This window comes from Nannobrachium achirus (assembly GCF_963921795.1).
Source record: "Nannobrachium achirus genome assembly, chromosome: 7".
NCBI classification, from domain to species: domain Eukaryota; kingdom Metazoa; phylum Chordata; class Actinopteri; order Myctophiformes; family Myctophidae; genus Nannobrachium; species Nannobrachium achirus.
The window spans coordinates 62,226,184-62,241,776 of record NC_137816.1 but is presented as its reverse complement, the minus strand read 5'-3'; the positions used below and the strand labels follow the sequence as shown (position 1 = coordinate 62,241,776).

The 15,593-nt window shown below is 42.8% G+C and overlaps 1 protein-coding gene across 1 annotated transcript in view; it reads right to left on the bottom strand.

Moving 5' to 3' along the window:
* Positions 1-15,127, bottom strand: part of galnt2 (UDP-N-acetyl-alpha-D-galactosamine:polypeptide N-acetylgalactosaminyltransferase 2) — a 69,332-nt gene extending 54,205 nt beyond the window's left edge. The window contains exon 1 of the mRNA XM_080730507.1: positions 14,599-15,127. Coding sequence (XP_080586633.1) covers positions 14,599-14,694 — 96 coding nt within the window. The 5' untranslated portion in view covers positions 14,695-15,127. The remainder of the gene's footprint in view (positions 1-14,598) is intronic.
* Between the last annotated feature and the right edge of the window lie 466 nt (positions 15,128-15,593).

Here is a 15,593-nt window from a genome sequence, read left to right as displayed (position 1 = left end):
GTGTGTGTGTGTGTGTGTGTGTGTGTGTGTGTGTGTGTGTGTGTGTGTGTGTGTGTGTGTGTGTGTGTGTGTGAGAGCGCGTGCGTGTGTGTGTGCGTGCGTGCGTGTATGTTAAAAATAAAGAGTTGCTTTATGCCAGATTTTAATAATAGCTCAAATCCCTGTGTGGTCTCTCGAGGAAGGGATGTACAGTTCCATAGATATGTAGGTCTACTGATAATAACACTGTCAGAGGGGAGACCTTGAAATGTGAATGTTTGAGAAACACTTATCAAGAGTAGCCCCAAAACATCCATTGAGTTCAATGGACTTTTTCTGTAACCCCCAAAAGTCCATTTCAGAGTTCAATTGCTTCCACAAAGCTGTGGCAATGAGCAGTGTGATGTTAAATAAATCAAACCATGCACTTGAAGAGAAACACAAAGGTTCCCTCACGTGTCAATTGCCTTTTTAATTTAAGACCTGTAACATTGAGGACAGGGCCAACAAAAAGCTGCATTGAAAAAGCCAGAAGGTCAGAAGTGAGTGATGCAGGAGTTAGTAGTACATTGCTATTCAAATAATTTCATCAGACAATTTGATATGACATTTTTGCCGATTACTTTGTTAATCCGTTCACCCACTCCTTCAAATTCAAAGCAGGTATATGAGGCTGCTTTTTGCTGACAACATTAATGGACACTGCTCCTACAGATCTTAGCCTAAAAATAACGCAAAGTGTGGCAAACCACAACCTCCGCCCCTGATTTCTCACATGCCCCTCTTCTAGCGCCACCATGAGGTTGCCGAACTGATGGTCGCTTACCGATTAGGGAGTCTTACTGATTTAAAGGAATAGTTCACCCTGAAAATGACTATGTTTCTATCGATTACTCACCCCATCATGTACTGTAGACTTAATTCATGGATCCTTTTTTTTGTCACATTCCTTAAGCCAATCATGTGTTGATAATAGTCACATTTAGTATGAAAACCTGCAGATCATGTCTGTCCCTCACGCCTCATGTCACACTCCATATATGGCCAAGATCCCTGATGTTATCAATATTAAGCCCATATCTGAGAATGTCCATATGGACAATGGACATATTGTGTCAGTCTCATGATAATCAGTGTGGTTGTCGCGACGCGAGTTACCCTTGCAAATGAATTCCGTCCTTGTCCCCTTTATGCCCATACTGTATATTGAGATCCCTGATGTAATCAATATTAAGCCCTTATCTGGGAATTCCTCTGTCTCTGTTGTTTCAGCACGATTCTCACCCTTGGGGCATCTTACTGGTAAAGTATTATACGGTGATCACAGCTGTCAATCACTGATTGACTCCAGATGCATTAAGTTGACAATAATTTACAGAGTCAATGTAACTGACAAATGAAGTAACTACACTCCGAATAAAACACTCTAAAGCTTAGCTTACTTTGTGTTTTGTTAACAGTTTGGCTGCTCTTGGTAGCCAAACACGTTCACAGACGAGATAAGGTTTCCATGGTAACCCGCATCTCAGACGCTTGCTACCGGTGCTGGTGAAAGAAATAACTGCATACGTCATGACGCAACGCAGCCAGAAGCAACCGAGAGCGGCCATTATCCATTGACTCCTATTCTATACTGAAACATAAAAACGGCTTTATCTCGAAATAAGGTGCAAATAACGCAGAGGAGGCCGAGATCAGCTTGTCTTCACGGCGACACTATGCCGTGATGGTCGGCCCCGGTTAGGATTTTAGTTTTCGCGACCGTTTGTAAACAAACAGATCTCCTTCCTGGATCGTCAGTGTACACCCACGTGCACACGCACGGAGCTTCCGGGGCTCTTCAAAATAAAGCGCAAGTGAATGGTGGCGTCCTGAGTGTTAATGTACATTTCACATTCATGTTGTGCCACTTACAGGCTTTCATAATTAAATAAAGCGCGCGCGCACACACACACACACACACACACACACACACACACACACACGATGGAATACAGAGGAAGAATAAAGTTGCTTATTATTATTAATGCAAATATGACACTCAAATTCAGATCACCATACATACAGGCTTTCGCGATAATTAAATAAATCCCCTATAAATTGTTAATTTATTCCATTAATTATCAATAAGCGCAAGCAATGAAGCAAGACTGCAGAAGTCAGCAGCAGCACCCAATGCAGGCAATCTTACAGGCCTAATAATAAATGCATCTCTCTCTTCTCCCCACACGCACACGCACACGCACGCACACACACACACACACACACACACACACACACACACACACACACACACACACACACACACACACACACACACACACACACACACACACACACACACACACACACACACACACACACACACACACACACACACACAGAGATAAAGGCGGCCAAGAAGAAGCATGAGTCCTTCCTGGACTCCGCTTCAATGGACACAGCTAGTCTGTGATGATCTATCCTTAGTTCTACAAGCTCACAGCGCTGCGACGCGTTGCGAGCTTGTAGATGGGCGACTTCAGGTGAGCGAAACAAGCGTGACTAAGTACTAGTCGGGCTGCTCGGGCATACAGGAGAGGTTTAGACAACGTAACTGGAGGTGCAGCTAATGTAACTGGAGGTGCAGCTAACGTAACTGGATTGCTGCTGCTTTTCACGGACGAATGACGAGAAGCGAGAGTGAAAGGCGAGCTTTGGCAGGCGAGGCCACGTGTAGATCAGCTAGGAGTTTATCAGTACTGCTGTTACAGTGTCACCGGCTCCAGTGGACTTGGCAGGCAGAACAATGTGTTATTAGCTCAGCACATTTAGCTGTGTCAGCCTCCAGACTTCCCGTTTCCCTCCCTTGATAATTTTGGCACAATTTTCTTTTACATTATTTTTTGTAATCCATCTTAACCGTCTTTGATAGTGCTTCTGTTTCTCGCTTGATAAATACTAGCCCTTACCCGTTCGAAGCACTGTGCATACAGTATATGAGGGATGGAAAGTAACTTTAACTGGTGCTTGCATGATAATATGTATAGGAGCACCAATGTAAGAAATAACCTACCGGTTTGGTTTAATGGCTATATAGAGATACTTTGTACCGATCTGCATGATTTTTGGACAAAATCTGTAGGAGTACTGTGCAAAAATGTGTTTTGCGCAAACCTGCCTCCTGGTGGTGCTGTAACAGGGCCTGACACTCAGACAGACACCAAATGTGTAAGGATTTTGGTTAAAAATGTTGCCTCATGCTAGATGCAGAATAGATATGCCTCATGCTAGATGCAGAAAATATACACAATAAAAATGCTAATATACAGCATACGATTTGTGAAAGTGACAAACGGGCTTCGCAGTTATGTCAGGTGTGTTCATATGCTAATAGTCATGCGGATTCAGATCAATTGCTCCAGCCACCGAGGAGAAACAGTCGGACAGACAGACAGACAGACAGACAGACAGACAGACAGACAGACAGACATTCGGAAAAGAGGTTTGACCTGCAACACCCCTCCCCCCCCCCTGTATCTGTACTGAACATAAGGGCTGTGAAAAAGAGGTAGATTATTAAAAACTCTCTCCCAGCCATTTACAATAGGCTTGTGCGCCTATACTGCCAGGAATTTTATTAATTTCCAAGTTAGCTTTAATCTAACCCAACAGGGATCATATTGTTGTAGAATGTAGTACTAGTACTATCCACTAGAGTGTGCCCAACGATAATCTCCTAGAGTCTGGACTAGCGAGTGGACAGCAGTAGACCCATAATGGCGGCGCCCATTGGCGGCCATTATGTCTCCCGGTCCGCCGAACAGAAGCTATAAAACACGATCCGAACGTCGTGCGCACGCCATTTACACTCGTTTTTGCTCTTGAGTGACCAATCTGTCAGTCCAGCCATTTTTTTCCGAATGAAAATCGGTCTAAAAATGGTAAAGTTTGATAAGAAAAACGTCAACATTCAATGCTGTAAAAAGGCCCATTCTATGTTATGGCCGAACGACTTCCGGGTTACGTCATCGATGATGTCACTTCCTTCGAATATGTAACTTTAGACTAAAATTAAGCTAGAAAGGTCATTTATAGCTCAAAAAATGTCAAAAAAATACCAAAATGATCAGAAAATGATCCCCAAGGCGACGTTTGGCGATCTGGCTGCCTCACCCTCCTCAAAATGGCGATGGAAGGCGATTTGGCTGTGAACTAGTTAAGGGGTACTAGCTAGTAGTAGGGATGGGACGATATGAAAATTTCATGTCACAATTATTGTGGCCTAAAGAAATTGCGATTTACGATATCATCACGATAATCAAAATATCCCCAACATCCATTATCCTGGGGCGGAAAAGAAATAGCAGATCTACAAGCTCACAACGTGTTGCAACGGCAATTTCTTGGCAAAGAGATTTGGTAGAGAGTGAAGAAGAGAAAAAAAAAGACTGTATCAAGTATGTTATTTCCAGGTCTGTTTTACCAATTACAGAGGGTTTAAATGGTACCAGATATGCAGCTTGGCAAATAAAAGGTGAATTGATCCCAGTGCATGACGGAGGATAGTTCCACCACGGTAAATTTTAATCTCCACGATCATTGTGAGGGTTTTTATGACGATAAACAATAATAACCATTATCGTACCATCCCTAGTGCTAGCAAATGGACTACCCACAACAACCCCCCCCCCCCCCGCCACCCCCCCCACACACACACACACACACACTACTGATATGCCCATTCAAAAACAAACTGGCATATATCACTGTGGCCTCCTCCTCTGCATTTATCGACTTAGTTTATGTTGGACTCTGGTCCAAAAAAAGCATCACCCCTTCTGGCGTTTGGAAGAAATGCCAGATTGTTAGTTCCACCATTACTAAGCAGCAGATGATCTGATTGGCTGAAGGCCCCCAATAACCTAGAGCAGGGGTCTTCAACAGGGGGTCCTCAGAGTTACTACAGGGGGTCCTCCAAACCTTTGTGTGATAGGAACTCGTTTTTTTCCCCCTTTCTTAGATTAACCACTTGAACCCTAGCGTCCATATTCTGAGAACTTTAGCCAAAAATTGCAGATCTACAAGCTCACAACGCCTCGCAGCGCGAGGCGTTGTGAGCTTGTAGATCGGCTATTTCTGGCAAAGAGCTTAGGAGGGGGAAAAGAGCAGACTAAGTACAGTGAAATGTCAAGTTTATTAGTGGTGGTTAAATATCTGAAAACACACATTAAAGGAGCTATAGTCAACTTTTTCTTGAAAAACGGATGCTAAAATATAAATAATGTTTCGAAAATATTTTATAAAGAAATATGCTTCATATATGTGTTTCTGTTCAAAAATGTCCACAAAAAGAATAAAATAATGATAAAATAATAATTTTTACCATTTTGTTTACATTCTAGTCTATTATTTTATATGGATTGATAGGATGTAAACAAAGTGTCGGCCCTACAATGGAAAAAGTTGACTATAGCTCCTTTAACATGAATCCAAAATACATTGTTGATCGTGCTGTCAAACAATTAAACTATGTCTATGAACATATTGTGGGGGGCCCTGCTTCATCTCGCTCTCAACTAAGGGGTCCTTGGACGTTGAAGACCCCTGACCTAGAGCAGTGGTTCTCAAACTTTTTCATGCCAAGGAAGACAACCCAAATTGATATGAATTTGGCCGCAGACCCCTTATCTGAACAATGTGCCAGGGACCCCCAGAACAGAAGATTTATGTTAAATCTTGTTTTGAGATGTTTCAAAAAATAAATACATATCTAAAATAGTGCAGCACGAAGAGCTTGTAATTTGTATTCTTTGTTCACAAACTGTTAATTATGACATGATTATGATTAAAAAGAGGTAAAGCAGCAAAGTGTTTAGGACAGCAGTTATGAAGGTGAGTGTTCATCTAATCTTTAATATTGACTGTACATTTGACTGATGCTTGTAGTCAGCAGTTTATAATCAGTTATCAGTTAGTGTATTACAAATGTTATGGAATCAGGTCTCACTATCAAAACGTAAATGAATGAGATAAATAAATACTGTCTACCTATGAGGCTTGTCTTTGGCTCCAGTGTGTGCCTGAATACATTTTGAAATTATTTGTTATCACATTTTGATAGAGAACATGAAAAGGAGAGAGAGAGAGCAACAGTGTAGGAGAAAAAAAGAGAGATTAACAATTTTAACTACACCCCAGACCGATACAATCAGTTTTACCTCAAGTCATTGTGATTAGGCGATTATGACTAATGATTTTGACAAGACAGGCCTAAATTGCCGTTCCATTTGGTTCAACCTCACCCCCCCCCCCCCCCCCCCCAAAAAAAAAAACAACCATAACAGTGAAATCTAACCGAAGATGCGATCTAAGCACCCCGTCTCTGGCCTGTAGATGTATTCCAATAAAAGGTCTGATAACAGTTTTGTTAATTAAATACGTGTCACTCTCCGCTGCCAAGCAGGCAGCCTTATCTTCCTTCTAAGAGTCACACTATCACACTCACTCACAACTGAGATTTGCTCCTGCAATCACAGATTATCACACCCTGTGATTGGCTGGGGGAAGACAGGCATAACTCTCTGCAGTCTGCAGTGCACATATTACCCAAATACAGTACAAACATGGGAAAATCAAAAGATAGGCAAAAATAAGCTTTGAGCTTCAGCCTAGAGTTCTCAATGGGCCTGAAGATTAAGACTAACTGGCCCTAACTGGTCTAATTAGGATACATTTTAGGCCCTACGCGTTATTTTTTAGTTTTTAGTTTTTTCATTGAGCCCGAGGCCGGGCCCGACAAATTAGCATACATTTTAGGGCCCTACCCGTCCCGGAAATGTAGGGTCGGGTAGCGTCGTGTTTGGGCATAATTTGAGAACTCTACTTCAGCCTATGCCTTTTTGATCAACCAAAAATAAATGTTGGGTTACAGTTGGAAATGTTTTGTTTTAATTGTTGATGAAGATCGAAATAAACTAAACTAATTCTAAACTAAACAATTCTCATGCTACTGCATGAGACTCATCAAAAAAAGGGGAAAAAGTGATGACTCATCACTTTTCACAGTTTAGTGGGTGCTTTTTTAGCCCAAGGAATGTATTTCATGCAAAACAAATGCTTTCAATGGATTCAGAATCATGAAGAACCCCTAGTTTGACCCCTCACATGCAGATTCTTTTTATATATTTGTATTTTCCTGTATAGTGAAGTCGATGGGACAGTGAATATACAAATGGCCATAACTTTTTTTCGCGAATCGATGTTTCCGGGAGAGCAGGCCTCTCATTCTGTGGACCTTAATGACCAAACTAATTTAGATAAAACAGAAATAAAAAAGTACGGCATGACATCACAGGTCATCTCACATTTTGGGTGACTGGGTCCCCGGCTACATGGAGACTTGAGTTCAATATGTATTTTTTTTTAGTTTTGGACGCATTCCTAAGACAATAATTTCATTACAATAAATGTACCCTCATTGATTCCGGATGGGGACCCAAATGCATTCATATTTTTGTCTTAGGAATGTCTTAGGATCTACAAGCTTGCAGCTTGTAGATTTATATGTATTTGGGCCGCCAACCCCCCCCCCCCCCCCCCCCAACCCTGGCACCATCAGTGGTCCTTGAGTAGGGGGTTCCATATGGCCCCAGCAAAATGATGGAGAGTTGATAACCAAACGGACGCTTATAGGTCTTTAACTCTTGAGAGTGTGAAATGAAACATTTTAAGAGTTGAATTATTGTTACGGTAAACACCTGCATTACTTAATTTATAAGAAGTCTACACAATTAGAGAATGTAGAAGAATTGATTTGCTTGTTATCCCTCCCTTGGTACCAACATCAATACAGCATGGAATTGTAGACAAAATCTTATCCAACAAGAAAAAAATATTCGACGTTTTGGGTCTGAGAGGCTAAATGTCGTCAAATGGTGGGTGTTGGGTCAAATCAATCAATAGGTGGGTGTTGGGTCAAATATTTTTTTCCGATAAAGAAAGACTGAGAGGGGTAGGGATCAGAAGGAGATCATGGTGAGCTTTCTGTTTGAACTCTCCTGCTAATGTGCATTAATATGTATGATACAGTGCATTATGTGAAAAAAGACTAGGATATTATGCACATCCACACAGTTCTTTGAACACGGTGCTGCTGGCAGTGCTAATTTTGACGCCTAAAACTATGTTTGTCAGCTACCTCTTTTCACCGACAGACTAAATAAAAACTAAGCTATGATGACTAAAACTAAGACTAAATATTTTGTCAATTTCGTCAACAAAACTAGAGTAAAATGTTAAGGAGGGACTAGTTGAGAAGAGATCCAGTAGAAGTCATTTTATGTTTGGTTGTGCTCGGGTGTTGCGCTCTGAAAATAGCAGATCTGAGCTTGTAGATCGGCTATTTTCAGCATGCAACCAAGCGTAAAATCAGGCTTTACGACGCCATCAAGGCACCACCAAAATACATTTGTGTCTACAAAATCAACTGTAGATTTGTCTAATAAAATCTTTTTGTATTTAGTTTAGTACTCTAGATATTTAGTTGATTAAACTAGACTAAAACATTGCAGATAACTAAAATATGACTGTCTAGAACAAAAGACTATCACATAAGGTGAACACACTCCAGACGCGGGCGGTTGCGCAGCATTGACGCGCGTGAAGTGCCGCGGCGCATCCATTTCCACCGGTGGAGAGAACATTTTCACCGCGCGGCAACGCTGGAAAAATAGAACAGCGGCATATCCGCACGGCGGGCGAAGCTGCAGACCTGCGCGAGTCTGACGCCGCCGGTGAGGGTTAGTTCATTGAAAATAATGGGGCCGTATGTTTTGACGCGCCGCCTCCGCGTCCAGTGTATGTTTCCCTTAAAACTAAATCTAACGTTGTAATCAGGGCAGGAATTTCATGGAGGCCATGAAGGCCATGGCTGCCGTTGCCCCTCAGTTTGACCTTGTGCCCCTCAAAACAATGGCATGACCTGATGCCACAGTGGCCTTAATGCCCCAGCTGACTGTACCACTTTCTCCTCTGTCTCTTTCTTGTCAATATGTAGACAGTAGACACCAGTCTCTCTTTCTTGTCATGTAGACACCAGTGTCTTTTGTTGAGATTCTTAAATCTTAACTCCCCAGAGTCCCCATCTTTAAACCAATCCAGTGACTTTGATTGGTGCAGGGCTGTGCATGGATAAGATTGTAAAAATAACATCATTTACCTATTTCACTGCAGATTAGGTTATCATCCCTAACCCTTAAATTCAACAAATTCTTTCAATGGTCTAAAATCTTGTTTTATTTGATGGCCTTCCTGCCCTGGCATTTGACCTTTGTGCTCTCAAAAGATAAACACCAAAGGCCAAGGGGCCTTGCCCCCAACATCACGAGATTCCAGGCCTACTGTACATATTTATTACTGTGTAATAAGAACAACATGCAATGATTCATGATAGGTCTGGTTATAGCTGTACCATACAGTATGTGCCGTTTATTATTTTACTGTGACTATAAAAAGGTATGTCCTTCATAGTAAGTGGATTGTGGAAGCAGAGACAGACCATGTCATTCATAGTTAAGAGGGACATACAGTTATGTCAAGTCATCCATGTTAAATGATTAAACATCCTTGTTTACCCAAGAACACGTATCCTGTTGGTAGCTGTCACAGGCAAGACTACACTAAACACACCAAATGTCTAAAAGTCTGACATCAAAGCTAGTCCAGGCTGTGACTGTCACAATTATTACATAATCGTCTAATCGCAATTATTTGACATAATCGCAATTATTTTGTCATAATCGTCATAATCGTGTACATGTTGAAAGAGGTTCATATATTTCTAACATTTATAAAAAATAGTGGAAATAGCTAACCTGACTTTCGCCAGATAGTTGCAGCAGTGCGTAACGCTCTGCCTTACATCTGGGCTCTCTCGGACACACTCGATGTAAGGGGCGGGCCATTTTTTGAATTTCTGTAGCAGGTGATTGGATGTGGCCGTTTCTATCACAGTGTGGGAGTGCCAACTCCAACCACTCATATTGGCCTGTCTGCATGACGTTGCACCCAGAATCCGCCTCCTGGGTTTCCACGTGGTCTGCAATCAGACTCTATTGGCTCAGAGCCGCTCAGAGCCCGTCCATAGCTGCCGCTGATTGGTCCGGCCCGGGACTTTACGAGTGTTATCAACTCTGGCGGGCCGAGCCCAGATGGTAAAGCAATGCAACGCAATGCTGCCACCATCTGGCGAAAGTCAGGTAAGGAAATAGCCGATCTACAAGCTAACAACGTGTCGCGAACTGACGCGTTGTGTGCTTGTAGGTCTGCTATTTCCACTATCAATGTTCTTTTTTAAGTATAAAGTTGTCAAATGTGTCAGTCATTTCTTTGTATATTTAGGTGCAACTTCAAAGCATAAAAGCCAAACAGAAATGTAATTGTCAATGCGTTAATCGCAATTATTTAAGTGACAATTAATCCTCGTATAAAATGTCATAATCGTGACAGCCCTAATCAAAGCCCAAGAAGATAATTTAAAAAGTCTAAATAAAATCAAGAGAACATTCCTTGCTTTATTTCAATTCTATGTACCAGCAAAGCTTGCCAGAGATTTGTCTTGAAGGGTGACCTATTCTGGGGGCATGTCATAATAGGCCAACATTTGGCAAATATACACAAACATACATACAAAAATGTATCTTAACGAGAACAACATATTCTACGTTCTGCGTCTGAGAGGCTAAATGTCATCAAATGGTGGGTGTTGGGTCAAATCAATCAAATGGTGGGTGTTGGGTAAAAATCTAATAAATGGAGGGTGTTGGGTCAAATGATGACTAATTAATGGAACTTGTTATGAAAAAGTATGAAAACCACTGGTGTAGTGGGCAGAAATTTGATGGGGTGGGGGGGTTAATCTTGGTCAACGAAAACAAGCAATTATATAACGGTTAGGAAGTATAGGGTTTTATGCTGCATTCAAACTGGCAGATACAAAAGATACACAGCATGTGTGAAGCTTTGTATCTGAAGTTAAAACGTATTTGTAGTTTTATAGCTGTTGCAGCAGCTACTAACGTGAGATATATCTTTGTGTCTTCATGTTGTCGGCTTTTATTGAAAATGAACGGTAGCCTGTATCTATGCTTAAGCAAGTGTGAATGCAGTAGCGGAAGTGGATGTAACCATTAAATAAGGAAATCAACGCAACATACAATTATCCACTTGAACCCTGGCTTCGATCCATGTGGTTTAAATGCTTCAACACAATTTTCGATTCAATCATCACCAGTCAGTTCAGCTAGTCAGATCTCTGACATTGTGTGTGTCTGGCAGAGATCCAGCATGATATACTACTAATCACAGCCTTGATGATTTGAATACATTCATCATCATCATCATTATAAGCTACTATTGTGTTTCCTTTTATTCCATTATGTGACCTCACAGCCACTACCAGCTGTTCCAGCAGGCTGCGTTTTACCACGCTGTCTGACTCTGCAAAGAGCTCCTAGGGAAAAGTAGCTGTGTGAGCCTGTGAGGGCATATCTCTCTCTCTCCCACACACACACACATACACACACACAAACACACACGCACGCTAATGGAAAAGTAAAAGCCTTGCTGTGGTTTAGCTGGAGCAAAGCAAACAGTGGAGGAGATATGACAAGTGACTGGTGGAATAAGTAGCACATGTGTGCATGCATGCGCAGAGCAGACACACACACACACACACACACACAAAACAATTGTGTCAACCTTGCAGAAGAGTTAAAAGCATAGTTCACCCCCAAAATAACTTTTTTCTATCGATTACTCACCTCGTGGAGTCTTGAATTAGTGGATATTTTTTAGTTTTTGTTGCATTCCTAAAGCTAATAAGGGGACTCCTTGTGTCTCCATAGGGAACAAAGCAGGCTCTTTGTGTCTCCATAGAAAGGGAAACACTGCTGGTCATCAAATGATTGGCTCAGGAATGCAAGAAAGACTAAAAGATATCGATGAACTCTCAAGTCTCCATGGGGTGAGTAAGGAGATGCCTTGTAAAGGAGTGCTTGTTTTCGGTGGAGATGACGGAGCGCCTTCACAACAAGTCGTGGTGTCTCACGTGGATCAAGTCCGCTTGAGCCGACTCAGCGGCGTCCGAGTTATGTCCCGATAGGGACAGAAAAAATAGTAAATCTTCGCCCCCCGGACTTTACGCATCTCTGTGTGGTCCAAGTAACCTCGCGTCACCAGTTTACTAAACGGGCCGTTTGATCCGGTCTAGACCGGATGGTATCCTACGTCATTTTGTATTCAAAACGGACTACACTTTGGCAGGAAACACCAAACCGGAAAGAGTTTCAACCCAGTTAACGCATGCGCAAGTAGGGGTTAAAACTGTTTCCGGTTTGGTGTTTCCTGACAAACTGTAGTCCATTTTGAATACAAAATGACGTAGGATACCATCCGCTCCCGACCGGATCAAAAGCCCGAAATTGGAAGCCGTCCCAGGCTAGGTCCAAGTTAGTCTCGCGTAGCCAGACAACTATTCCACAATCTCTGAATGCTATATAGAGTCTGGAACAGCAGCTCCCGAACGGCGAGTATCGGAAACGGGCATTACCGTTCAAAAGAATATATTTTAAAATGTCATTTCTGCTAAGCAGCAAGCTAAACATGTTTATATGATTTTTATTTATATAATGATAAATATTTGTGATGTGAGACTGAAACGGAAGTGACGTGGGGGCTTCACTTCCGCTTCATCTCGCCACTCATCGTTTCTTCCCCGGTTTGCCAGACTGTATGCCGGGAGCATTTGACCAAATCGCGGAGGCAACCGTCTGGCCACGCGAGACTAGGTCCAAGTGAACACAGCAGAGCACTTCCTACCTCCGGTTCAGCCAATCACAAGCCCGTGGCCGACAAGGCATCGCCTACGGACACAATAATCACTTACAGTACGTGGTGTTGCTCTCTATACTTACACACATCAGACCTTAATGTGCAAAATATGTCATAATGTGTACGACGCTGACACCGGCATGACGTGCTGCTGTTGCACAATAACACCACTACTAGTGATAACATCAAATTATAGAAGTGACTTTTTAATCTGGCATTAACTAGGCAATGGTCCAAATGACCCACATTATTGAGAGATTAAAGGCTTTACTCTTTTATATCGAGCCAAACATTAAGTAGAGAAATAAGTGACATAAAAGCAGACATGAACACAGTTTTGATTGGTTCAAATCACAGCAGGCTGCGTGATAATGGCCGATAATAGGATGGGAATGTGTCTTACACCCTTAAGGTGTAAAGTAACTAAGTACATTTACTCAAATACTGTACTTATCTTTTTTTTTTACTTTACTGGAGCATTGCCAATTGTCAAAACTTTTACTTCTGCTCCTCTACATCGAAGAAACGCGTTGGAAAATATTAGTAGACGTTTTATACATACGATGCCTTGTGAAACTGGACATTTCTGCATAATGATTGGTACTTTAAGCATATTTTGAAGGCATTACTGTTGTACATTTACTCAGTCAATTTTGATTACCGGAGGACTTTTACTTGTAACAGAGGGTTTCTACACTGCATTATTGATGTTTTTACCTAAAAATGTTTTAGTACTTTTCCCCCCACTGTGTGTGTGTGTCTGTCTGTCTGTCTGTCTGTCTGTCTGTCTGTCTGTCTGTCTGTCTGTCTGTCTGTCTGTCTGTGTATGTGAATATATGTATATAGCTGGACAAGAACAATATTCTGGCTGCCAATAGCAACCACACTAATTAGAGGAGGAATATATCAATTAAATGCAGAAATCTATCATTTGGCTGACCATTTGAAACACACTTAAAACCATTTATCATTCAAAATAATTGTGATAGTTGCTGCACGTTGGCTCTGTAGGCCAGTATACATTACACACTTAAATGTATGCGTGGCTTCAACTGGTTACTCAGTCAGCATACCTACAGTTTACTGATGACGTGCTCCATCCATACCCGGAGGGCTGCATGAAGCCCCCCAACCCAACCCACCATCCAGCTGCAACAACCACAACCATGTGTGGACTTATTAAAAAGCTTTTCCTGGCTTTGGAAGAAGATGCAACACAGCAAAATCTTGTGTTCATTTAACAACACTGAACTTGGCTTTACACTCAACTTGGCTTTCTTTTTTCTTTTTACTGTGTAAAAAAAGGTTGGTTGGGTTTGGGCCCTAGCTGCCATGGGTAAAGAAGGAGAAGAGGCCCTCCATTCACTCCTGTTGCCACCATGGGGGCCCCTTGGTGAGGAGAGGCTCTGGCTTCATTCACTACCGTTACCAGGGGAAATGAGGAGGAGGGGGCTTTTTCAACTAAATCAATGTCAGGCTCGCTGATAACAACCAGGCCTGTTCTGTCACTCACTGCCCTGTGTAGTGTAGCAGCATCGCTGCCTTCTTGCATAGCACCTCAGTCACACAGCCCACACTTCCACTAAAACGTGTCAGAATACTAATAAGGAAGGAGAAGAACAAAAAAACACAGTGGCACGGCACGATTCGGCTCCTTTTTCCTGGTACAAAAAAATGACACAAATAAATCAAAGCAACACAATGCAAACTGGACGTTAGAAGAAGAAGAAGAATCCGTTTTTCCCTTACCTTTCGACCCAACGTTGTCCCCGAGTAGAAGTAGTAGGCGATCCCCAGCACCCAGAGCACGGCAAAACACAACAATATCCTCGACTTCCTTCTCATCTCTGTCCGTGTTGGAAGCGTCCTAATGTCTCCGTCTTTCCCCCCTTATGTCTGTCTGTCTGTCTCTGCCTGGCGAGAGGCGAGGCGAGCGAGCAGCAGCAGCAGCGCTACTACACGTATTGGTATCCCTCCTCTCTTGCCTTTTCTAGCCCGATATGGACGCTCTGAACGCGGCCCGGGGTGGTTGGTTGTCGCCTGTAGGACGGTCGGTCGGTCGGTCGGTCCGGGGTGGTTGGTGTGAGGCTTTGCTTGAGCTTTGCTTGGTCGTCCGCCGCCGCCGCCGCTCGCTCCGCCGCCTCTCCCCGGTTGTCTGCCGTGTGTGCTATCCGAGCAGGACGCTTCGCCGTGCGGCTTCGGTTCGGTCGGTCCGGCGGTGTTGGTGGTGGAGGAGGAGGAGGAGGAAGCGTTGGAAGACTAGTGTAGGTATAAAATAAGGAGGAGGTGGAGGAGAAGCGGAGCAGAGAGGAGCAGGAAGCACAGAGCAAGCCAGCGGGGTTGAGAGGGGAAAGGCCGGCCCGACGACACTGCTCCTCCGTGGGCCAATCAAACGTCGCCTGGTTTTGTGCTTCGTCGGTCGGTAGCCATGGATCCAAGTCTTGGATGAGCCTCGTAATGTTGTTTAGACTTTCTCCATTGTTGCTCCGTACGTCGACACGAACGTCCACATTTCAAATAGAAAGTGCTCACCCCATGGCCACCCGTGTCACAATTATTAACGGTACTTCAAACGTACACCTTATTTTCCGTATTGTTCAATACAAAGCATTTTAATCAGATTGGTGGCTGTTTTCTACATGAGCTTTCAACTGCGCCTTTATCGGTTGGGAGGTGTATTGCACTCTGATACATTATTTAACTCTATGAGAGAATGGCCACCGATCAGATTAAAATTCTTTTTA